The sequence below is a fragment of the Acartia tonsa genome, chromosome 6 (assembly GCF_053477335.1).
Source record: "Acartia tonsa isolate MP-2025a chromosome 6, ASM5347733v1, whole genome shotgun sequence".
Taxonomy (NCBI): domain Eukaryota; kingdom Metazoa; phylum Arthropoda; class Copepoda; order Calanoida; family Acartiidae; genus Acartia; species Acartia tonsa.
Genome location: NC_137265.1, coordinates 37,640,354 through 37,666,415, shown reverse-complemented (window position 1 = coordinate 37,666,415; position 26,062 = coordinate 37,640,354). Strand labels below are relative to the sequence as shown.

Genomic DNA, 26,062 nt, shown 5'->3' with positions numbered 1-26,062 from the left:
GAAACAAAAAAAATCAATATGACTTAGATTTATGTATAAATATTCAACAAAATATAAACAAGAACATCTTTATATAGCTTACAAATTTGATAAAAGGTTGGGGGAAAATATGTACATCTCGCAATATTGCATTTCACAAAGTACAAGACTACGAGAAATTTACATACCCAGTTCCTTAATTAATTTAACAGATGTTTATCTTCTGAAATTTCATGTTTAAAAAATGCAATTTAAAAATTAAAAGTTAAGAAGTATCCGTTATATTATAAACCCTGCAGGTCCCATCATCAGAACAAGATAATAAACTTTGTCCGTTACTTGAAAAACTGAAATCCAAAATAGGTCCTCGATGTCCTGAAACATATTATAAAATATATAAAACGCGATTCTTCTGATATATTGAGTAAATGAAAAGTTTAACATCAATTTGATCAAGTATTATTGAGATACATCAATGTTTTTGAGAGAAAGATAGCAGAGAAGGAATGTAGATGTAAGTAGACTACGTCCTTTAAAATTACCGACGGAATAGTATCAGACAAACCTGTGCTAGTTGCAGAAAGCAGTATATAATTTCTTTGATGTTGCACCAGATTTTCATGCACTCTTAAGTGATATTAAAAGCTGGCTAAAAATAACCATACCCCCGGGCCCCAATCCACTCCCCTACTAATGGAAAAACGAACTAACCAATAAATGAGGTCTATTGGCAACCAGAATTGACGACAAATTTTCTCCTATCAATACATCCAGGTATTCAAAATCCATTGTTGTAGATTAGCTGAGCTACAAAAACTTTACCTGAAAGCTCCCTGACCGGATTACCCGTCCGCAGGTCAAGGCATTTTATTTCACCGTCCAGAGTGGAGGCATATACGAGGTCACCGCCAGGATGGACAGCCAGCCTCGACACACCCTCGCCAATCTTGCAGGCGTGCCGGGATATCTGAGTGGGCGTGTCCCAAACGGTCACAATGCCATCTGTAAAAAAAAGCATGATTTTTTAAATTACATGTTGAGTTGAATCGTAGGTCTTTATGAGATTCTGTTCCAAAAAAAACGTAGTTCACCCCCCCCCCCCCTAGCAGGGGATGGATCCCATGCAGACTATAAATTCCTGATTTGGCCTTATAGCTTTTTGAAAACGAACAACGTTCATTTTTAACTCTTTTGGTTTGTTTCTCGATTTACAAAATTACTAATTTTGTAATATAAGAGTGTACATACCTAAGGTACCAGTAACACAATATGTTGTAGTTTTATCTTTTGGAAAAACAACACATTCAACTGAACTGCTAGAATTTTCTTCTTCCTAAAATCAAATAAAACATTGTAATTTTCATAATATCCTCATGAAAAAGTAACAGGATATAATTCTCAAATTCACTTGTGTTAATTTTTTTTTTATTGTAGTTGTCTGTTCTTTTTGGGACAACCTGCTACTACAAATTACTTTAAAATATTAGCGTAGTGTTACTGCGCTACATATAGACTTTATTGCCCTTGTTGTTAATTTAGGAAAGTGTGGGACATTTGGCTGTTTACTACACTAGTTCCTAAAGTTTTTACATAACGTTTTCTTATTCGTTGGCTTAACAACTTTGGGGACTTTTATTGAATTTTAATTGGTTGGTTCATTTAGATAGATGTCCAAACATATCTACCAAAATTGTTATCTACCGAAGACTAATTTTGTGTATTATCATTGGGGATGTACATCAATTTATCGGCCATTGTCTTATCACTTTATATCCCTGTGTTACTTGCTTACCCTAACTCCACACAAGAGTGTGCCCACACATTTGCCAGATGAAGTGTTCCAAAGTTTAGCTGTTCCGTCCATAGAACCAGTTAGAAAGATGGAATTATTCATATGACATGACACACTGTTTACTACATCTGAAGAAAAATATATTCCAATAGAGTTTATAATCAGGGAGGAAGGGGTTGTTAAAAACACCAGTCCCCAATGTTTTAAAATAACATTTTTTATTCGTTGCCTCATTAATTTTGGCTACTTTTATTAAAGTTTGATTTGTTGGTTAATTAAGTTTAGTGTCTAAACGTTTCAACCACTAATTGTGATCTATAGAAGGGTAATTTTTGTATGATCATTGAGGATGTACATCACTTTATCGGCCATTGTCATTGATATACCTTTAGATTCATGTTTTTTTTTATTGCAGTCACTACAAAGAAACCTAATTTACATTACATAAGTAATGTTTAATTGTGTTGTTCTTATTTGTGTAAGAAAATATTGTTATAGTAGTTACCTATTTCATTGACACAGGGGTGTATATTCTGCACAAGATCCGTTTTTTTTCTCCTGTGGCAAATTTTTTTCCCCCTCCTAGTTTTTTCCAGTAAGGAAGGGGATAAAATGGAAAAATATATTTTCAAACTCTTTATTTCATTCAAATTATCCCCCCTTCCACATATTCTTTTAGTTTTTTCACCAAAGAGGGGTGAAAAATGGAAAAAAACTGCTTTTAGTTCTCCTAATATTTACATTTTTTCCCCCAACCACATATTTCTTATTTTTTACCCCCCCACCCATCTTTTTGTGACCCAAGTTTAAATTAATTCAAGTCACAATTCGTAACCATGAATTTTAAATTCAATTTCTTACCTACGTGGGCGACTCCCTTATTTATAGTATACAAATTTTCTCCGCTCTTCAAATCAAATAACCTTAAATATTAAAACGTTATCTAAAACTTCATAAAATCTTTTTGAAACTATGGTAGGTAATATTTTGACAATCATGTTTTGTTGTGCTTAATTCTCTCTATAAATAAAAAAATAAAGCAACTAAAATAATGCTTCTTCTTGCTCAAATAATGACATTTCTAAGACAAGGATTTATCTTTTTAAAATCTATGAAATAACTTTACTAGTTAAGTTGTGCTTCTCTAGAGGAATTATTTATTATACTGAGATAGTTATTATCAAGCAGACAGAGATTAGATAATAGACCCACCACCTAGCCTCTCATATCCAAACCTTTAGAAGTTAAAGGTGATTGTGAAGCCGTGTAAAAATTACCTTAATGAACCATCGTTGTAGCCACAAATAGCTCTTTTTCCATCCGCCAAAATTTCACCACATTCTGTTTTTTCTCCTTGACCCTAAACATATGTTTTTTAGTAAAGAGCATTTTTGGCATGTAGGCTAATCTCATGATAATATACGATAATGCAATAGAAACAAACATGTTCTAACAAATAGCAGTTCTTTTTATAGCGATGCAAGTGCTATTTAATAAAAGAATAAGTCTCATACCTGAAAAAGCTTAGAATCGCCAGATGGGATCTTCCACATCCACAATTCTGAGTCTGCAGTGCCGCAAAACAAAACATTTGCCACAGGATGCCAGTTTAGAAAGTTAATGTCTCCAACCTCGAAGCTCCATTCCTCGCTATAGCCAGGGTATTTGAAAACCTGTAAAAGAAAATTTTAGAAATTTACAAAGAGGAAGAATATTGGACTGTAAATTATACTGGTAGCCAAAGTTTTAGATAAACGTCCTCTAATTTAATTGCTTAGAAACGTATAGAACTTTTATGTAATCTTTAGCAATTGTTGAATATAGTATTGTCCAAACTTTCAACCAATATTTTTTATCTACAACAGACGGATAAATTTTGTTCACCATTGCATTGGGGATGTCCATTTGAATTTATGGTCTATTGTTTTATCTCTTTAGAAAATTTAATTGGCAGTTACTATTTGAAACATAGACAAATACAAAGACAAAACTGTCTAAAAGCTCTCTAAACTGTTGTACTTACTCCATTTGTCAGCTGTCAGTAATACTGAACATATTTTTTTTAACTTTAATGACTAAGAAGTAAAGGGGGTTGGGTGTGGGGGGGGGGAGAAATTGCTATTGCCTACCTTTATGGTACCTGCCATATCACAGATTGCCAAGTGTTGACCGTCGTTTGACCACTTCACTGAATTAACACTGTCCTTCCAGTCATCAAACTTAAAACATTTTCTTTCATTAATAACGTAACATTTAGAAAATGATATTTGACATATCAGGTTACGAGTGTATAATATCAATGACAATCCTAATAAGATGAGAAAGGTTTTACGCACAGTTAAGACTCTTTCAAAATATCTGCTGAAAAATCGTAATAAAATACATATCTTTGTTATGTTGAACACAGAAACTGAATCATTAAAGTAAAATTAAATATATATTACATTTACGTTTAACAGGTTAAGAATTAGACAAAAAATATATATAACAGGATCGGAGTTGAGCTTATCTAGAAAGAGGTTCAAATATTCTACCTTATGTAATACTTGACCAGATACAGAATCCCAAACAATAGCTTTGTCGTCTTCTCCTCCACTCACACATAAAGTTTCTATCTCGGGGTGGAAACTGCAGGTGAATACTAAAATGAAAAAAAAACAATGATTAGTAGAATGTATGATATCAATAATAACGTCAATAAATCACTGGTTATGATATTTTATATTAGTAACACAACTATACTAGACAATATTATGAAAGCAAAGAGAAATCGCGAGTTTTTTTTTACCTGATTTGCCATGCTCTTTGAAAACACAATTTGAATTGTCAATAGGTTGATTCATATTCTCTACAATAGCCTCCAGTTGATCAAGCCCTCCTGGTAATTCAACTAGATCATCTTCGTCATCTAACAAATCATTTATCATGATTTAGATTGTTGTAATAATTGAAATGTTTCAATAAATACCTAGTGATCCGAAATAACTGTAGTTAATCAAGGAATTCCTTACGTGGTAAATAAATGGTAAAAGTGGAATGACTACCTTATGATTGCTAATAATTTATCTTTAAGAAGAGACATTTACAGAAGTTACAGTCTCTCAATTTGAATTAAAACAACAAAATCATAAAATCCCTTCAAATTCACCATTGTCTTCATCTACAGGATCTGTACCGTCAACAGGAACCTCTTCAAGAACATCATCCTCATATAATTCCTCATCCTCCTCTTCATTTCCACTAGAAAAGAACACACAAAAAATTATAAAATAAAAAATATTTGATATGGATTCCAAATGTCACTTTACTTTAAGTCATGGTAACATCTAAATATCATAAGTATTTATTTTGTATCTTTCTAAACAGTATAATTAAATTTAAATGGAAGAATAGCAACTAAGTTTTTCAATTTTTTACAAGACACTAAATGAAAAGTTTCCTATGACATTACCTGAGAGGATTTGGTGATTGTGGAGGTGTATCGTTTGGTGGCATTATATTTAATAAGACAGAATGTAATCTGAAATTTATTTTTCAATTATTTAGTATAATTGAATATAATGTTTAATAAATGCTAGGTAACAAGGTTTCAACCGTTTTTAGGACAAAAGTCATTAAAGTCATTTTATGTTTTGTATTTTTGTGTATACTTAATATAGCCCTTTCATCAATCACTATCCGAGCCATCAATATCGTCGCCAGTATGTCGATTTTGAGCGGCAGTTTGCAGCTTTAAAAAATCAATCAGCTTAGCTGGGTCCGTACCCGTGCTAAGGTCAACAAAATCACATGGGATGCTGTAATGACGATACGGATGCGGCTGTACTCCACTCGAGTCTGTCGCATATCGAAATTCAAAGTTAAACTCATCATCTGTCCTCCAATCATACAGCTCCTCCCAAGTAAAGAAAAGAGCGTCTGTTGTTTCACCAAAGGGATTGAAGTCTATAAGGATAACCTTATCTTTACTGGTACGTATCACATCAAAAACATAGCTGTCACAATTGAATTTATTTTCAATGTGTTCTTTGAAAAATGAGATTATGTCTTGTTTGATACTACTTTCACTTTTTCCAATGTGTTCGTAGAACGTACAATTATCACGTTGTGAAATAGCAATCAACATTTTGTCTTTTACAAAACATCTGTATTCTAAAATTTGTGTATCTTATTGAATAACATATGATTAAAGTTTGTAAGACTACATCTTATTTAATGAAAAAAAAGTAAGTTTAATTAATCTGCCGCAAAAGATCTGCAAAAGTTGATTTATTTGTAGGAGAGACCTTGGGACAGAACTGTTGGTTTAAATAAAAAAATAAAGCTTTAATAATAAGATACATTCCTATTCCAGGGTTAATATCCATCCATTCTCTGAGGACAAGGCAGTATTTTATTTTATTTTCTTCTGTATTTTCTGTTTGTTCATTATAGTCTTCACAGTGTTTAAATGGCATAGTCAGATCATGGGTGACAAAATCTGAACTTTTAAGCAACAAATACATCTGAGAGATATTTGTACACTTTAAACTCTTATTTAGCCCAATCCAAACAGCATCCTGGGGCGAGGACCAGTTGAGCTTGCAGAACATTTGTCCACCAAATTCCTTTAGGACAGATCTGACTTTGGTTGAAAATTCAGGGAATGTTTTCTGTGCTGTTGAGGTTTGAGATGTCTAAAAATAAACTTTGTTACTTCGTACGTAGATTTAAAGCTTTTGGTATATATAATGTATACATAAATATTTTTTTTGATATGTCAGTAAAATCTTTATCGAACCTTTATTAAAGAAAAGCAGCATAATAGAAAAAACCAGGGTTCGGAAGCCGCGCGTAAGCCGCGTGTAAGCCTCAGTGAAATCTTCATTTTATCACTATAAAATTCAGCTGGATGTATAAAACTGCTCTTTAGCAGACAATCCTTCTTTCTGAAATTTCTTTTTCTGCTCACAAGCAGGTTTAAAACTGAGGCTTATGCGCGGCTGAGGCGCGGCTTCCGAACCCTGGAAAAAACTAACAAAAAAATGTTAGTTTAATTCAATTACCTGTTCTTTATTCCAATCAACCTCTCCAAAATCTTCGTATTCATCTTCAACTCCGTCTCTCATTTCTTTGTTACACTCTTAAACATAAAAAGGAATAGAAAGAACAGATATATCTGTTAAATAAAATTAATAACATATCTAAAGCGCACATGCGCATGATAATTTTAACAAAGAGTACAATTATTCAAATTGCTAAATAAAAGGTGATTTTGGATATGGCTCACTGATTTTCCCTGTACATATTCCCTTATTTACACTCCCTTAGCATGCATGCGTCTGATTAAAACGTTTAAATTTTCAATTTGTTATATTTAAATGAATTAGATATAGAGATTTATTATGATTTTCCTTATACGTTTTCCTTTTATTTTACCTCTAAGAACATTTATTTATATTGTCAAAGTAAATCAGAAAATAAAGTTGATACCTTTAGGTAAGACAAACTTTCCATCTTCTAGAAAATATTCTAAAACATCATCTGGGAGAGGTAATATCTTTGTTGCTATTGTAACCTTTTCAAACAGCGGATACCAAGCAGGCAAAGAACACGATAAAACATCTTTTACTAACATTTTAGCTTCTAAAACAAAAATACAAATTTCAATTGTAAATTACTAGTTTTTTTATTATTCTTATAAGTTAGACCGCCCGGCTAAAACTTTGATTTGAATGAAAATTATATACTTTCCCCCACACGTGCTTGTTACAGAATAATGCTCTTACTAGCAGACAAATATCTGTTTTTGTTTTTATGATGAAAATGCCCCGTACAGATATAACAGGGTATACAACAATTATTTTATAATTCCAATTTTGTAGATTTAGCATTTATAAACGTAAAATTAGCTACTTAAATTAATTGTTTCAATGTAAATTTAAAGCTGTTTTTTTTTTAAATCTGTATTTCAAAATAAATAAACGGCTTAAAAGTATTATTAAAAATTCTAAAAATAAAAGTCGTATATTCTGTTTATAAAAATTCACATGGAATACGACATTTCAAAATAAAGTTCGTCCACGGCATTAATTTGCAAAATTTAAAATTCGCGGTGAAACATCAAGAATTTAAAATGTTATTCATTTATGATTAGTGAAATATTATAATAATGAATATTAAAATAGTTATTCTTTTAATATTTACGCATAAAATTGTATAGCATGTCTTACATATAGGAAAAAGCTTAATGGTAAGCTGAATTTTCACAAGAAATTTAGTAGCTTAGGATATGATCACTAAAGTACAATGATGTATGTCCGTCCGTCCATTAAGATCTCGGTAACCACTGAACCGATCGGATTCTACTCTTCAGGGAATATACCTACGGATCCTGAGGTGGTTTTAGGCTATTTTCTTGGGGTGTGGGACACTCCCAAACTTGTTTTTGGCACGTACCTTAATTTTTTTCAATTACCTCTTAATGGGTCAAAGCTCAAAAGGCTAGGGACGAAGCCGCTAGTTTCATATATTTAGCTAACTAGCTGAGTAAATAAAGTTTCCTTAAAAATGAGTTATATATGTTTCTTTTGTAGAGAGTTTTAATATTTTTTGTTATTTTTAAGCCAATTAAATTGGGTTCTTAGCATAAAAAATACATAGATGTCCCGCGAAGCCTAGAAACTAAGATATTTCCTAAATATTTATTTTATTTTTCCAGGAAAACTGTCTATCATGCGAAGTGATAATTGTTTATTATCATTATATGGTGCAGACATAGTACCTTGGGCTGTCTAAATTCGAAATTATCCAATATCTCAAAAATGAATATTACATATATGATTATCCTATATGATTTTGTTTATTTATTTTTATTTTCAAAAAAAATAATTAACTATGTAATAATAGGAATATGACAAACCTTATTAATTTTTATATTTTCTGTATTTTTAAGAAAAGATAATTAAGTGTGTAATATTGGGTAAGAAAAGATAATTAGTGATGTAATATTCGTCAATATAGTATCCTTAATGATGTTAGGTAAAAGGGGTTTATTTTCTAATTTTTCAAAAAGGGGTACTTGTAAATTTTTTCCGAAAAAAATCACTCAACCTTGCATGACTTTTGAAACTATTAGTACTTGAAGTTTTTAACAAATAATTATATTTGGCTTGTCATTATTGGGTTTATAACAATTTATCTACTTTGGGGCTACTTTGTCCAATCCCTTAACCCTTAACGGTTGGGGGGGGGGGGGGGGGGCGTTGAACGCCCCCCCTTCCGGTTTTTTCTATCTCATTTTCTGTGTGTGAAAGATAAAGAGCCCAAACTGCTTGACTTTTTAAGTATGGGTATAACACATAACTGAGAGTTGGAATTTTTTGAATATCTCCATCCTGGCGGGCACAGGATGCCAGCAAACCTGGCAGGGTGATCCAAAATTTTTTAGCCCTCTAGCTCTAATAGTAACTGAGATAATGAGGGGGGGCGTTCAACGCCCCCCCCCCCCCAACTGATTAAGGTGCGGCAAGGGGCCCGACCGTAAAGGGTTAAGATCCCTGTTAATAGTAGACAGTCAACCTGCTAACAAAAGTCGTAAAAAATTCTTTTTAAAAAGTCTTATCCACTAAAATCCATTATTTTCTAGGCCTCAGTTTCGCTTCGCTTCTCTTTTAAAAACACCTCTTTATCCCTAGATAAATAAGTTTGGTCAAATCAAGATTTTTTACAGATTTTTTTTCCCTACAGAGTAGAATCCAATTCAGTGGTTACCAAGATCTTAAGGGACAGACAGACGGACAGACATCAAGCTACTTTGTATTAGAGAATAGAGTTATACACATTTTTAATAGCAAAGCTTTTCTATAATTAGAGTCGGTCCGTCCGTCCGAGATAGATAGCTTTTATTCATTAATTTAGGCATGTTAGAATTGTCCTTTTGATTTCAAACTTTTCATGGTGATTCCTGTAGTAGTTAGGTACGATTTAGAAAGCGTATCAAATCTAAAGGGTGAGCAAAAAAAAATGCGTAGATTTTTAAAATTCAAATTGCGCGGCTTGTGTTAATAGTAGAAAAACGCATACCATTAGAACCGATAAGAAGTCTATTTTATGGAAATATAAGAACGATTCCTCTGCTACGTATAGTTAGGGAGCTAAGGGTTAAAATGTCCCAATTGACTTAAAACTTGACTTGCGAGTATATTAGTAAATATTAGACAATAATTCTTGCAAAAAGACATGCGTACATTTTTAAAATTAAAATTGCGCGGCTTGTGTTAATGGTAGAAAAATGTTACGCATACCGTTAGAACCGCTATGAATTGTATTTTTTGAAAATATAAGAGCGGTTCCCGTGCTACAAATAATCTAGGAGCTAGGTGGTAAAATATCCCAAAATTTACTCGCAAGTCAAGTTTTAAGTCAGTTGGGACATTTTAACATGTAGCTCCCTAACTATACGTAGCAGAGGAATCGTTCTTATATTTCCAAAAAATAGACTTCTTATCGGTTCTAATGGTATGCATAACATTTTTCTACTATTAACACAAGCCGCGCAATTTGAATTTAAAAAATCTACGCATTTTTTTTTGCTCACCCTTTATAATCATTACCAGAATGTCCGTACTTCCAATTGTAAACAAGTTGTTTTTTCTACTTTTTTAACAACACATTTTTAAAAGCGAAGCTTTTCTATAATTAGGGTCGGTCCGTCCGTCCGTCCGAGATAGATAGCTTTTATTCGTTAATTTAGGCATTTTAGAATTGTCCTATCGATTTCAAACTTTGCATGATGATTCCTGTAGTAGTTAGGTACTATTTGGAAAGCGTAGCAACTCTATAATCATTGTCAGAATGTCCATACGTCCATTTTAAACATGTTAATTTTTCGTCCGAGATAGATAGCTTTTATTTGTTAATTTATGCATGTTAGAATTGTCCTATCGATTTCAAAAATAGCATGATGATTCCTCTAGTAGTTAGGTACGATTTAAAAAGCAAAGCAAATCTATAATCATTACCAGAATGTCCGTACGTCCATTTTAAACATGTTGATTTTTCTACTTTTTTAACAACAAAATTTTATGTGATCTAATTATCCGTTTGATCTGGTTTTTGGTGTATTGATTCCTGGGACAACAAAGAACAATATTATTAGCAAAGCAACTCTATAATCAACTCATAAAATGTAAGTATGTCCAAAAACATTATCCTGTATCAAGCAGTTTTTCAACAAATTTACTTACAATTTTGCTTCGACTCTTATACTTTATATTCTGATTATTCAGTTCAGACACTATACAAGTGTTAATGTCCGTTTGTCCTAACGTTTCAGTGCTTCGCTTTTATGGATGTTGTCATCCTTGTTATGTGATCTAATTATCCGTTTGATCTGATTTTTGGTATATTGAATATTAATCAACTCTATAATCAACTTTTAAAAATGTAAGTACATCCATAAACATTATCCTGTATCATGCAGTTTTGCAACAAATGGGGGGGGGGGCGTAATGACATTTATTCGTAATCCGTGAGCAAAATGGTCTAAATATTTAGCTAGACCCTTCAAACTTGGTATATAAGCCTAGTCCTATAGGTATTACATCTAAATGGAAAAAAAATCCAAAATTTTTTATTTTAAGGTTAGGTTAGGTAAGAAAAACCCTGCGGAAATGGGGTTTTTAGGCTTTTTTGATCTATTTTGATGTGGAAACTTACCTTAAATTGTTTTTTTCTTAGGGTTTTAACTTAAATACACTGTATCTATTCATATGGACATTATTTAAGATGATTCAGCAAGTCGGGGACCGACCCCAGAGGGCTAGGTGGGTGGCCCGCAGGGGTTAAGTGCATTTTTCCCAATACATATGTTGTGATACATCTAATTATAGGTTTTTTAGGTCAAGGAACTCAAATTTAGAGCTAAAATAAGCATTAGACTAATCTGAAGCTAGCCCCAGCGGGCTAGGTTGGTGGCCCGCAGGGGTTAAGTTCACTTTTTCCAATATATATCTTGTTATATATCAAAATATAGGTTTTTTAGGTCAAGAAACTCAAATTCTGAGTGAAAATTAACATTTGACTAACCTGAAGCTAACCCCCCCCCGGGCTAGGGTGGTTTTCTGCAGAGCTTAAGAGCATTTACCTAACCTAACCTAGAAACTTACTTATATTTTTACAAATTTTTTCTTGAATAAACTTTGTCTATTATTGAGGAATTTATTTAAGATAATCCAGCAAGTCGGGGACCGACCCCAGCGGGCTAGGTTGGTGGCCCGCAGGGGTTAAGTGCATTTTTCCCAATATATATGCTGTGATACATCTAATTATAAGTTTTTTAGGTCAGTTAACTCAAATTCAGAGCTAGAATTAGCATAAGACTAATCTGAAGCTAGCCCCAGCGGGCTAGGGCGCTGGCCCGTAGGGGTTAAGTGCGTTATTTTCCAATATATATCTTGTTATATTTCAAAATATTGGTTTTTAAGGTCAAGAAACTCAAATTCAGAGCTAAAATTAGCATAGGACTTACCTGAAGCTAACCCCTGTGGGCTAGGTAGATCTTCTGCAGGGCTTAAGTGCATTTTACCTAACCTAACCTAGAAACTTACTTATTTTTTGTTTTTTTCCTTGAATGAACTGTGTCTATGAATGAGGACTTTATTTTAGATGATCCAGCAAGTTGGGGACCTCCTTGAGTCAGCCTCCTGTATGAAGAATCTTTTAAATGATGGCTTTAGGACTAAACACTGTGTATCTATGTAAAACCTAGCCCGCCTGGGTCAGTCCCCGACTTGCTGGATCCTCTTAAATAATGTTCTCATGAACAGTTTATTCAATTAAATAACCTTCAAAAAAGTAAGATTCTAGGTTAGGTTTGGTAAAATGCATTTAAGCCTTGCAGGCAACCCACCTAGCCCGCAGGGGCTAGCTTCAAATTAGTCTGATTCTATTATTAGCTCTAAATTTTAATTTCTGGACCTAAAAAACCTTTAATTTTATGTATGACTGCACATACTTTTTGAAAATGCACTTAAACCTGGCGGGCCACCCACCTATCCTGCTGGGGTCCGTCGCTGACTTGCTTGATCTTCTTAAATAATAAATAGACACAGTTTATTCCAGGTTAGGTTAGGTAAAATGCACTTAAGACTTGCAGGCATCCCACCTAGCCCGCTGGGGCTAGCTTCAGATTAGTCTGATACTTTTATTAGCTGTAAATTTGAGTTTCTTGAACTAAAAAAACTATAATTTGATGTATGATAACACATACTTTTTCTGAAAAATGCATTTAACCCCTGCGGGCTACCCAACTAGCCCGCTGGGGTCGATCTTCGAATTGCTGGATCATCTGAAATAAGATCCTCATGAATGGACAGTTTATTTGAGAAACAAAACCTAAAAAAATAATATTAAATGTAAGTTTCTAGGTTAGGTTAGGTAAAATGCACTTAAGCCCTGTGGGCAACCCAACTAGCCCACTGGGGTTAGCTTAAGATTATTCTAATGCTTATTTTAGCTCTGAATTTGAGTTCTTGACCTTAAAAACCTATATTTTGATATATCACAAGATGTATTTTGGAAAATAATGCACTGGGGCTAGCTTCAGATAAGTCGGTACTCGACTTTCTGGATCATTTTAAATAAAGTTCTCATTAATAGACCCAGTTTATACAAGAAAAAAACCTGTAAAAATTTAGGTAAGTTTCTAGGTTAGGTTAGGTAAATGCCTTTAAGCCCTGCAGAAAACCAACCTAGCCCGGGGGGGTAAGCTTCAGGTTAGTCTAATGCTAATTTTCGCTCAGAATTTGAGTTTTTTGACCTAAAAAACCTATATTTTGATATATTACAAGATATATATTGGAAAAAATGCAATTAACCCCTGCGGGCCACCAACCTAGCCTGCTGGGGTCAGTTCCCGACTTGTTGGATTATCTTAAATAAAGTCCTCATTAATAGACAAAGTTTATTAAAAAAAACCAAGTAAAATTATAAGTAAGTTTCTAGGTTAGGTTAGGTAAATGCTCTTAAGTCCTGCAGAAAACCAACCTAGCCCGGGGGGGTTAGCTTCAGGTTAGTCTAATGCTAATTTTCGCTCAGAATTTGAGTTTCTTGACCTGAAAAACCTATATTTTGATATATAACAAGATATATATTAGAAAAAATGCACTTAACCCCTGCGGGCCACCAACCTAGCCCGCTGGGGCTAGCTTCAGATTAGTCTAATGCCTATTTTAGCTCTAAATTTGAGTTCCTTGACCTAAAAAACCTATAATTAGATGTATCACAACATATGTATTGGGAAAAATGCACTTAACCCATGCGGGCCACCCACCTAGCCCTCTGGGGTCGGTCCCCGACTTGCTGAATCATCTTAAATAATGTCCATATGAATAGATACAGTGTATTTAAGTTAAAACCCTAAGAAAAAACAATGTAAGGTAAGTTTCCAAATCAAAATAGACCAAAAAAAGCCTAAAAACCCCATTTCCGCAGGGTTTTTCTTACCTAACCTAACCTTAAAATAAAAAATTTTGGATTTTTTTTCCATTTAGATGTAATACCTATAGGACTAGGCTTATATACCAAGTTTGAAGGTTCTAGCTATATTTTTAGACCATTTTGCTCACGGATTACGAATAAATGTCATTACGCCCCCCCCCCCCTTTACTTACAATTTTGCTTTGACTCTTATACTTTTACATTCTGATTATTCAGTTCAGACACTATACAAGTGTTAATGTCCGTTTGTTCTACCATTTTAATGCTTCGCTTTTATGGATGTTGTCATCCTTGTTTTAATTGATTTTTTGGGGGGGTTGGGAATTTTTCTTAATGCAATCCCTCTCGGTATAATGATACCCTTGCAGAAATAGTTATAAACTCTCCTATACAAGTGTTAATGTCCTTTTGTTCTACTGTTTTAATGCTTTGCTTTAATGGATGTTGTCATCCTTGTTTTAATTAATTTTTTTGGGGGGGGGATTGGAATTTTTCTTGATGCAATCACTCTCGGTATAATGATACCCTTGCAGAAATAGTTATAAACTCTCCTATGAACAGCTACTATTTATACTTTTTAAAAGCAAACCTTTTCCATAATTAGGGTCGGTCAGTCCGCCCGTACGAGATAGTTAGCTTTTATTCGTTAATTTAGGCATGTTAGAATTGTCCTAGCGATTTCAAACTTTGCATGGTGATTCCTGTAGTAGTAAGGTACGATTGAGAAATCGTAGAAACTCTGTAATCGTTACCAGAAGGTCCGTACGTCCATTTTAAACATGTTGGTTTTTTTACTTTTCTAATAAGAATTATTTATGTGATAAAATCATCCGATTGATCTGATTTCTTATTACTGATTCCAATTACAATAAGGTACAATATTATACAATATTATAATCAAGTATTAAAAATGGCAGTATGTCCTTAAACAGAATTCTGTTTTTAAGAAGTTTTGCAACAAATTTACGTATAATATTGTCAAACCTTATTTTTTATATTTTGTATATTCAGTTCTGACACTCAACAAAAGTTAATGTTCGTCTGTCATATCGTTTCAGAGCTTCGCTTTTATGGATGTTATTATCCTTGTTTGTGTGTAATTTAATAACGAACAACTTTGGTTTAATGATTTTCCTATCAGTCGATTAAAACATGGAGAAAAGTGTCATTTAATGAAAGTGTGTTGAAAATTACCAACTTTGCCTCGCCACTGAGATCGCCTCACTTTAACCTATGATTGAATTTCCTAATAATCAATGACTTATTAGTGAAACAAGGAAAATAATTTCCAAATTTAAATCAGTTTCAGCTCTAAGCATGTCTAAAACTTTTATTGATCTTTAAAAAAATGTTTAATACATTTTTTCAACTTTAGGTTACAATAGATTACATGTTTATTTTGATGGAGATACGTTGTGACGTACAGCCAAACAAATTAGATAGAAGCTGCGCTTCTTAAAAATATATCTGGATGTGTGTGATGGGGGAGGGGGGGGGGGGGGTCAAACAAGGTCAAGTTATTTGACCGAAAAGAAATGTTGTTAATTATGTTATATGATACTCAGGGGTTGGGGGAATTATTCATATTTGTTTTTTCTCCTCCCATTCAAACTAAATTGTTCTATCCTTTCTTTGCATCTCAAATAATATTTTATTTGTTATTAAGGTAATAGAGGTGGTTTAATTTTAAGCTGTATTGTTAAGGGGAACCATATTAGTTGAGCGGTTAGCACATATATTGCTTAAGGACAGGTTTTAAGCCATTTTAATAATATTAGTTCAATTTAATAAGGATGACAAACAACATTCACCGTAAATACTAAATACTATAATAAAGAAAAAAACAACATTATGCTATTAAACATTAGCCTTTTGTATTGGAATAAAATTGTGGATAAGCATCAAATTTCGTTTTAATCGGTAGAAAAGTAAGAATACAAGTCCATGTTTAAGGACAAGTCTCCCCCCTCCCCCTTTGCTCAGTATCATACAGAGCAGCAGTGGAATTAACACAATCTTTTGAGCTTAGCTACTTTATGACTCAATATTATTTTCAACAAAACGGTTAAATTGATAGAATTTCAAAATTTATCAGGGATCTAAAGGGACAAGACAATGGACAATAGATTGATGTACATCCCCAATGATGATACACAAAATTAACCCCTTTTTGTAGATTATAATTAGTGGTTGAAACATTTGGACACTCAACTCAATAAACCGATAATTAAAGTCGCAAAGTTGCAACAAATAAGAAAATGTTACTAAATGCTTTTGAGTCTAGTGTAATAAACAGCCCAATGTTCCTCCCTCCTTGAAATTTATCTAAAATCATAATAATGAACAATGGAGGATAATTTGATATCTCAATCTGATTATAATAAACATTATTAGCACCTATCTTCAGATTAAAAGAGGGAGGTCATTTTCTAGTAAATCCCGTAAAGGTGTGTGTTATAAGGCCTAAAAATAGTAGTAGAACGATAAGGTGCTCTATATATTTGTATTTCCTATTGAATAGAACAATAGGGAAGAAATTTTTTTTTTTTTTGATAACCGTACCTGGAATATCTTGAAATTTCTATCAAACGCTTTGTTTGGCTCAAACTGACACAAATAAAAAAATATAATTATAATAAATCAACCTGTAAAGAATGACTTCTTCCTTTGTTTAATGGTATAGATTGTTCTTAACCTTTACCTTGTACCTATAGAAAACATTATTATTATAATTAAATTTTTTTTTAATTTTTGTCAGTTTGAGCCAAACAAAGCGTTTGATAAAAATTTCGTATTTTTTAAAGATATTCCAGGTCAGTTATCAAAAAAAAAAAAAAATTTCCCAATTGTTCTATTCAATAGGGAATACAAATATATAGAGCACCTTATTGTTCTACTACTATTTTTAGGCCTTATAACACACACCTTTACGGGATTTACTAGAAAATGACCTCTCTCTTTATGACTATTGAATTTTGATCAGCTGATAGGTTTTAATACTAGATGTTTTTTTAAGTAGCGCAGCTACTCTAAATCTAGAGAATAAATCTAATTTTGCTTAGAATTTACTTTTAGGTGTTTTAAACATTGTAAATTAAAGATTTTTTTTGATAATTAATATTTTAAAACAATATCTTCTATAAACTGTGAGTAAGTTTGATAAAATTACGGTTATTTTGCAAGCTTGATTGAAAATACTTCATTTTTTTTATAATTCTGACAAAATAGATTTTCTGTTTAAATAAATAACATAGCCACAAAAAGGTTTAAGTAGTTATTGAAATATTTTATTACTATTCTTGCTAATAAAATATTCGTTAACTATGTTTAAATTGCATTTTTAAAATAGACAAGAAAAATATCCTACTTAAATGCTAATTTTATGAAGTTACCTTAAACCTTTTCCAAAAGTTTGTTTTATAAAACTATTTTGTTTTCCATTGATTTTATTGATTATATAGGTTAAAAATATCAAAAGTATTTTTTAAAGGCTATAGATTGATTTTGATTAATTCCAATTTTTAATTTTTTCAATTTTTTTCAAATCTAAAAGAATATGTATGTCTTTTCAAAGAATAGATTATATAAAAAACAAAATTAAACATATTCAGTCTATCAAAAAGCAAAAAATATTCTTTTTTACCATTAAATCGCAAATTTTTAAAATCATTAAATTTTAAGCTTATTTTGCATGGAAACACATTTTTTCAGTTATTTTTTCTCAACAATGGATCTTAAATGATAATTACTAAAAACTTTTATGAAAATGTTATTAACCAAAACTTCAAATAAAGGAAATAATTGCCGTTTGCGAAAATGTGTGCAAAAAGTTGCCAATATCTTGTTAGAAGGGACTTAATGGATTTTAATTCTTACTACTTACAACTTAGTGGACTATAAACTATTAGAAAAGTATCACTTTAAGGGGAAATTTTGAGGGTCAACTTTTTTTCTTTTAAAATTCGCAGTGAGCAGAATCATATCAGTCAGTTATATACCGTAAGGATGTATTTTAGAAAATTCATAGTAATTAAAATATTTTTTTTTCTTCAGTCTACCTTGGTAAACGTGACTTTGTTGACCATGTTACCCATGTGGATCCCATCGATGGTGTTGTTCTAGTCGATCCAGAATATTTAAAGGTAAACTTAATGTATGATCAGGGATAAGACAATGGACTATAAAAGGTTGTACACAATGATGATAAATGAAATTAACCCTTTGTATTAAAACTGTTGGTCACCACTAGTTATGAACTAACAAATTGAAATTTATAAAAGTACCCAAACGAATAAATAAACAGGGTTTAAACCTTTGGGTACCAGTGTTATTTACAGACAATTGTCCCTCCCCTTCCTGGATTATGAATATGATCGGTGTATATAAAAAATTCTTTAATGCATTAAATTAATTTTTAAGATTTGTTTATTTAATTCTGTACATTATTAACGTAATATGTACTTTTAAGGGGGGGGGGGTAAGTTCTGACACATTTGCGTAAACGGTGAGTATAGGCTTTATCTTTGGACTGAGAGGATAGGTTATTAGGGATAAAATCATTCTTATATGATGAATTTCCCCCAGATTTAAGATTTTTTGGATAGGCCTCCAGGTTGTCTCTGTACAGGTAAAAATGAAAAAAAAAAAAAAATTTAAGTTAAAAATCAACTTATAAAACAAAATATGCATATTTTTTCTTCAAATATGTGAATAATATTAAAAAAGATGCATATTTTGTTTTATAAGTTGACCTGTAACTTAAAAAAAAAAATTTCAATTTTACCTGTACAGAGACCACCTGGAGGCCTGGAGCTCCGGAATCTGGAGGCCTATCCAAAAAATCTTAAATCTGGGGGTAATTCATCATATAAGAATGATTTTAGGACTTGATTATAGAGTTGCTTCGCTTATAAAATTGTACTTTGTTGTCCCAGGAATCAGTATACCAAAAATCAGACCAATCGGATAATTAGGTCACATACAAATTTGTTGTTAAAAATGTAAAAAAATCAACATGTTTAACATGGACGTACGGACATTCTGGTAATGATTATAGAGTTGCTACGCTTTCTAACTCGTACCTAACTATTAAAGGAATCACCATGCAAAATTTGAAATCGATAGGACAATTCTAACATGCCTTAATTAACGAAAAAGCTATTTAAAAAAAGTAAAAAAATCAATATGTTAAAAATGGACGTACGGACATTTTGGTAATGATTATAGAGTTGCTACGCTTTCTAAATCCTACCTAACTACTAAAGGAATCACCATGCAAAATTTGAAATCGATAGGACAATTCTAACATGTCTAAATTAACGAAAAAAGCTATCCGTTACGGACGGACGGACGACCCTAATTATAGAAAAGCTTCGCTTTTAAAAATTGCGTAAATACTAGATTCTGTTGAGAACCTACTGACATTTTTAGGAATGCATTATATAGATGCTTCGCATGAAATATTGTACCTTGTTGTCATTGGAATCATTTTAAAAAATCCGATGAATAGGATAATACAAAAAAAATTTGTCAAAAAGTTCTAAATCAATAGGTATTTTTAAAAGCGAAGCTTTTCTATAATTAGGGTCGGTCCGTCCGTACGTCCGTACGTCCGTCCGTACGTCCGTACGTCCGTACGTCCGTAACGGATAGCTTTTTCCGTTAATTTAGGCATGTTAGAATTGTCCTATCGATTTCAAACTTTGCATGGTGATTCCTTTAGTAGTTAGGTACGATTTAGAAAGCAACTCTATAATCATTACCAAAATGTCCGTACGTCCATTTTAAACATGTTGATTTTTTTACTTTTTTAACAACAAATTTTTATGTGATCAAATCATCGGATTGATCTGATTTTTTGTATATTGATTCCGGGGACAACAAAGTATAATGTAATAAGCGAAGCAACTCTATAATCAAGCCCTAAAAATGTAAGTATGTCCATAAAAATTATCCTGTATCAAGCAGTTTTACATCAAATTTACTTACAATTTTGCTTTGACTCTTATAAATTTATATTATGATAATTAAGTTCTAACACTATACAAGTGTTAATGTCCGTTTGTCCTACCGTTTCAGTGCTTCGCTTTTATGGATGTTGTCATCCTTGTTAAAATGGATTTATGGACTTTCTGGTAACGATTTCTAAATGATATCTTAACTGTTAAAGGAATCACAATCCATAGTTTTTAAACGTCGATAGGGCAATTCTAACATGCCCAAATTAACGAAAAGAGCAAATCGTTACGGAAGAATGAACAGACCATAGTTTTAGAAAAACTTCGCTTTTAAAAATGGATAGGTATTTATTTTAAGTGTTTTGATATACAAATTTAACTGTCAAAAAAGCATAATAGACGTAGGTATGTAAACTTTGACGTATTTATTAGTTTCTCGTGAATTCTTTTTTATATTTATAAGAACACTAATACACTCATGTTAAGGGTAATTTGGATTTTACACTGTAAAATATTTTTGTTTTAAACATATATTTATACTAGCGGTTCCGCCCCTAGAGGCATTTAGGGGTAATGGTAGAGTTGATACTTTAGTGACAAATTTTTAAAAATTATAGAAGACGGTATAGTGATTTTGAACCTTAATCAGGGAGGAGACATGGAACTGTAAATCTTATTAGTTCCCATGTTATAATAATATGAGTTCGTTGTATCATTCGTTGGATTTAAAACCTTGGGGGCTTTAATAAAATAATTAAAATATTAAAATAATTGATAAGGTTAAATCAACTAGATATCTAAGTTTGATTGTTAGTATGGGTAAAATTATAAATAAACGTTTAAGTTAAGAAAATATACATTTTTATAGTGTATTTCTAAGTCCTTATCAGTGTATATTTGCCTATATATTTGTCATCAATATTTGTAAGTATGCCTTCATTTCCGTACATGTATTGCATTAACAAATCAGCAAAACCTGATATATTTTAGAAGAATAAAATGTTTCTTTCCATACCTAGCCTTTTTTTTTTATTGGCGACTTTAAATACTAAAATATCTGTCTCTCCGTCCATTTGTCCGTAACAAACGATATGACATTGAAGAAACGTCAATTTCTTGGTTACTATTCAAGATAGATTGTTTAAGGTTCCCTATGCTAATGGCAATTCTATGACGGGCAACTGATTGCTACAGGAAAAATTATATTTACTCGACTCCTATTACAGAGAGAGGGTTGATTTTTTTGGTGAGAATTCTGCTGGCCAATGAATGCCTATTTAGTCTTTATCCAGGGGTGTATATTTTATAAAATTGACCATGCTGAAGGGAGGGAGGGTAAAAAAAATAAAAATAAAATATGTTGTTGGAGGGAAAAAATGAAGAGAAACATATTTTACATTTTTCTCTCATCCTTGGTGAAAAAATTTACTAAAATAATGTGTCGGAGGGGGGATAATATGAATAAAATAAAGACTTTTGAAAATATTTTTTCATTTTTTTTCCTTCCTTGCTAGAAAAAAACTAGGAGGGGAAAAAAAATTGCAGCAGGGAAAAAAAATGAATCTTGTGCAGAATATACACCATGTGTTATAATATGCGCAAGTGAATGCACAGTAATTTAGTTTGCCTAATAAACATAGTAAAATTAGACCAAAAGTTTAAGGACCTTAACTAGAAATTTCTCGATATTTTTATGGCTTTAGGTACTAATTACAGCTATGCGTAGCATCTCTATAATATTATACTTTCTTCTTCAATATGTGTATCATCAACTACTCAGATTTTCTGTATATGATAATATACTGTCTGTATCGATTTTTGATACTCTTATTTGAAGATGCGTATTTCTTTAGGCATTTTATCAGTCATAACATAATAAAATAATTAAATTCCCCTTTTTTATTATTTGAAAACTTCTAATACTTTTAAGTCTGTTATTTGTACTAAAGTTACATAGATATAAAAATCTTCTTATATGGAGTTCTCATAAATGAAACCTTTTAAGAAATATAAAAGTGTTATTAATCTATTTATCAAAGATGATGTTCAAATAGAAAGGTTTTTTAACGTCTTTTTTGAAGAAGATAAGGTTCTTAATTTTTATAAAGCAAAGCTCTTCTATACTTCTGTTTCTTACATTCGTTCAAACAACGGATAGAAAGGTGCCATTCAACAAAGTTCATATCAAGCACTAAATCCCCCCCCCCCCCAAAAAAAAAAAACCAAAAAAACTACAATCTTGACCATAAAGGCTAGGAACATGTAGATAAAATTATCCCATTGATTTCCTTATTGAAATTATGATTCCTAGGACGATTAGACATTATTTTACATCCAAATGATATTACAATTATGTATTGAAATAAAAATAAAGATTCAGCACCCAGAAAGTTTATCACAACAGAAATATGTTCAGACCTTTTCTTAAGAAAAAAATTGTTTGCTCTAATGTAAATTGTCATCCTTACTGTTTTGACATCATTTTGACGTACAACAGATGAGGTATACGTATTCACTTCTACTATCTTTGAACCCAATAAAAAAACTGTTCTAAATATAGCAAATAATCCTTTAAAATAAACATATGATTGACATGTTATCTTTTTACATTGTTTTACCTATTAAAACATGAGAATCGAATATGATTTTTAAGAAGTAAAAAATTGCTAACAAAAAAATACGAGTTTATATTAATTTCAGCTGATAAAATACCCAGTGTTTGATGTTTATAGAAAGAAATCTATGAATTTTTCACTTTAAAGAATGTTAACACTTTGTTTAACAGTGACTCTAAATATATCCCCCCCCCCCCCCTCCATTAAAATTTTGGACAATTTTTGTGATATATGAGAATTGCGTGTTAGATTAGTTGATTCATCAATTATACCACAAGAATTTAATTTAGAATTCATGTAAACATACCTACTGAACATTGAACAATGTAATATTTTCTCTAAAAGTAAAAAATTTTCTTAATATTTTTTTTATATCCTATAGGTATATTATGCCACGTTTCAAAATTATCAGACATTTTTTTCAATCTCGTTTTGGAGTATAAACTAATAAAGAATTTAGTTTTTAGGGTTGGCAATCCGGAATCCGCAAAATTTTTGGTCAATTTTGGAATCCGAATCTGTTTTTTTTAATAGCGGATTCTTATTCTTAATTGGTAGGCTAAAATTAGCATCTTGTTTTTTCTTTCAACTCCCCCTTTTTGAAGGCAAAGAATATCATCATTATATATAATATCTTTTAAAATCTGGTTCGATTCTCGGAAGTGAATTATAGAGAACTCCAAGAACATTAATTTTTAGGACATATGTAGCACTTAATTTTTTACATTTTTGAAAAAAAGCCTTTTAAAATATTGCTAGAATCCAGAATCCGCCAAAATAAGAATCCGGAATCCGCGAGAATCCGCCATTTTTTTGACGGATTCTTGTAAGAATCCGAATCCGGTCCAAAAATTTGACGGATTTCCATCCCTAAGTTTTTATCTTTTTTTTCTGTTTCAGGACCGTAAAGTATTTGGCCATGTACTGGCAGCCTTCAGGTATGGCAGGGAGGACTTGGACGTTCTTGGCCTCACTTTCAGAAAGGTAATTATCAGGGATCTAAAGGGATAAGACAATACGCGATAAATTGGTGTACACCCCCAATGATAATACACAATTGCCCCTTCTGTTGTCTCAATCAGTGGTTGAAACGTTTGGACAATCAACTTATTGAACCAACCAATCAAAATTCAATGAAAGTCCTCAATTAAAATGTTCTCCCCCGACATTTTGCCTTAAAACACTTTGGGGGGGGGGGGGGGGAAGGGGCAAGTAATGACAATTTTTACCCCCCCCCCCCCTTGGTACGTCCTTGCGCTTAGCACCAACTATAAGATGTGTTTCCAAGGATTGTGGAAGTCTTATGAAACATCCAACAACACACTGATGGGTATTGGCACTCGGAAAAAAGTAGCATTAACATGTAAATGATAATTTTTTAAACACAAGAACACTAACGATGGATTGACAATATAGGTATAGATTAATCGTACAAATTATTTTACTATTAAGCCTTAAAGTATATAACAAAATTAAACTACCATTAAGTTTTATAATCTTGGACAAAAAATAAACTTCACGATTCACCACCCCCTATTCTTACTTTTAGTCTTGCTATATATTAGAAAACTTATCCATCTCCCGTTAACTTCCTAGAATGCTAAATCATTAGAAATTGAAGACTTATAAAATTGAAGAACTAAAGGTTAACTTCAAATAGAGATATCTATTAAAATATAAAAGAGAGTACTTTTATTATGTAAATTGCTTGAATCTTACACCAGAGGTGGATTCTTAAAAAAAATTTGCCCCACTAATCGCTTAGTTTGGCAAAATTTGTTTAAGAATCCACCTCAGATTATGATATTTAATTGTACCCTATAAACTTTCAAGTGAAACTTGTAAAATAACGATCTTCCTCGCCCTTTACCACATCCCCTCCCCTCCTACTGGATGAAGAAACAGACCAAAGAATGAGAGCTGAAATAGCATTCTAAATTGACGATAATTTTTTAAAGTCATAATATCCACGTTTATTCTACCTACACTTTTATATATGTAGGTATGTACTTTTTAATAGCATAACTTAAAAAGGGCATTTTAGCATGTCCATTCGCTATTGCTTGAAAAAAAAGAGTCCAGAAATTAGTTTCAACATTTTTTTTAGGTACTTCTTGCTGCAACTAATTTCAGGGAGAGATCAAACCCCACATTTTAATACATGAATCCTTAAAAAGGGAGAGGTCATTTTCTAGTAAATCCCGTAAAGGTGTGTGTTATAAGGCCTAAAAATAGTAGTAGAACGATAAGGTGCTCTAGATATATGTATTCCCTATTGAATAGAACAATAGGGAAATTTTTTTTTTTTTTTGATAACCGTACCTGGATTATCTAAAAAAAATACGAAATTTCTATCAAACGCTTTGTTTGGCTCAAACTGACAAAAATTAAAAAAAAATATAATTATAATAATAATGTTTTCTATAGGTACAAGGTAAAGGTTAAGAACAATCTATACCATTAAACAACGGAAGAAGTCATTCTTTACAGGTTGATTTATTATAATTATATTTTTTTTATTTGTGTCAGTTTGAGCCAAACAAAGCGTTTGATAGAAATTTCAGATATTCCAGGTACGGTTATCAAAAAAAAAAAAAAAAAATTTCTTCCCTATTGTTCTATTCAATAGGAAATACAAATATATAGAGCACCTTATCGTTCTACTACTATTTTTAGGCTTTATAACACACACCTTTACGGGATTTACTAGAAAATGACCTCTCCCTTATTGGTAGTTTGAAGGTTTGGTCAGATGTTGTCATCCTTTTTAATTTTTTAAGAGCTAACCATTTTGTTATTCAAATTTACTTGTTTTAAATTAGTAAATGGGTTAATGTTTGGCTTTATTTCTCAAACCGTTTTATTATGCATTTGTTTGAGCAAACCAGGAGGGAGGTGCCATTGGACCATAAATTACACTTGTACCCAAAGTTTTATAACCAGTTCATACAGGATAATGTTTATGGACATACTTACATTTTTAGGACTTGATTATAGAGTTACTTAGCTTATAATATTGTACTTTGTTGTCCCAGGAATCAATATACAAAAATATACAAAACAGATCAATCGGATAATTGATCACATAAAAATTTGTTGTTAAAAAAGTAAAAAATCTACATGTTTAAAATGAACATACCGACATTCTGATAATGATTATAGAATTGCTGCGCTTTCTAAATCGTACCTAACTACTACAGGAATCACAATGCAGAGTTTGAAATCGATAGGACAATTAA

The 26,062-nt window shown here is 31.9% G+C and overlaps 3 protein-coding genes across 3 annotated transcripts; 1 reads left to right on the top strand and 2 right to left on the bottom strand.

Moving 5' to 3' along the window:
• Positions 1-192: 192 nt before the first annotated feature.
• LOC145322593 (angio-associated migratory cell protein) lies at positions 193-5,328 on the bottom strand. Its single transcript, XM_080164735.1, has 12 exons — positions 5,223-5,328; positions 4,910-5,011; positions 4,560-4,681; positions 4,306-4,412; positions 3,901-3,990; positions 3,286-3,444; positions 3,049-3,131; positions 2,633-2,694; positions 1,772-1,899; positions 1,228-1,312; positions 802-981; positions 193-354 (listed from the first exon to the last, which is right to left on the bottom strand). Exons 1-12 carry the CDS (start codon positions 5,264-5,266, stop codon positions 245-247), a joined length of 1,272 nt encoding a protein of 423 aa, XP_080020861.1. The 5' UTR covers positions 5,267-5,328; the 3' UTR covers positions 193-244.
• On the bottom strand, positions 5,291-7,462 carry LOC145322597 (translation initiation factor eIF2 assembly protein-like). Its single transcript, XM_080164739.1, has 4 exons — positions 7,244-7,462; positions 6,817-6,893; positions 6,122-6,447; positions 5,291-5,928 (listed from the first exon to the last, which is right to left on the bottom strand). The coding sequence occupies exons 1-4, from the start codon at positions 7,386-7,388 to the stop codon at positions 5,439-5,441; spliced, it is 1,038 nt and encodes a 345-aa protein (XP_080020865.1). The 5' UTR covers positions 7,389-7,462; the 3' UTR covers positions 5,291-5,438.
• A 114-nt stretch (positions 7,463-7,576) lies between these two features.
• On the top strand, positions 7,577-24,981 carry LOC145323094 (beta-arrestin-2-like). The gene is made up of 5 exons (XM_080165476.1): positions 7,577-7,583; positions 7,974-8,003; positions 18,305-18,393; positions 23,724-23,807; positions 24,931-24,981. The coding sequence occupies exons 1-5, from the start codon at positions 7,577-7,579 to the stop codon at positions 24,979-24,981; spliced, it is 261 nt and encodes an 86-aa protein (XP_080021602.1).
• The last annotated feature ends 1,081 nt before the right edge of the window (positions 24,982-26,062 follow it).

What these genes read in the sequence shown, in the direction of transcription:
- LOC145322593 (XM_080164735.1), bottom strand. Translation starts at nt 5,266, where the DNA reads ATGCCACCAAACGATACACCTCCACAATCACCAAATCCTCTCAG. An exon ending in CAATCACCAAATCCTCTCAG is followed by an intron (nt 5,012 to 5,222) that starts GTAATGTCATAG and finishes GTTCTTTTCTAG; the next exon opens with TGGAAATGAAGAGGAGGATG. An exon ending in ATATGGCAGGTACCATAAAG is followed by an intron (nt 3,445 to 3,900) that starts GTAGGCAATAGC and finishes TTTCTTTTACAG; the next exon opens with GTTTTCAAATACCCTGGCTA.
- LOC145323094 (XM_080165476.1), top strand. An exon ending in TCGATCCAGAATATTTAAAG is followed by an intron (nt 18,394 to 23,723) that starts GTAAACTTAATG and finishes TTTCTGTTTCAG; the next exon opens with GACCGTAAAGTATTTGGCCA. An exon ending in TTGGCCTCACTTTCAGAAAG is followed by an intron (nt 23,808 to 24,930) that starts GTAATTATCAGG and finishes CATTTTTTTTAG; the next exon opens with GTACTTCTTGCTGCAACTAA.
- LOC145322597 (XM_080164739.1), bottom strand. Translation starts at nt 7,388, where the DNA reads ATGTTAGTAAAAGATGTTTTATCGTGTTCTTTGCCTGCTTGGTATCCG. An exon ending in TTGATTGGAATAAAGAACAG is followed by an intron (nt 6,448 to 6,816) that starts GTAATTGAATTA and finishes GTTTATTTTTAG; the next exon opens with ACATCTCAAACCTCAACAGC. An exon ending in TGGATGGATATTAACCCTGG is followed by an intron (nt 5,929 to 6,121) that starts AATAGGAATGTA and finishes AGATACACAAAT; the next exon opens with TTTAGAATACAGATGTTTTG.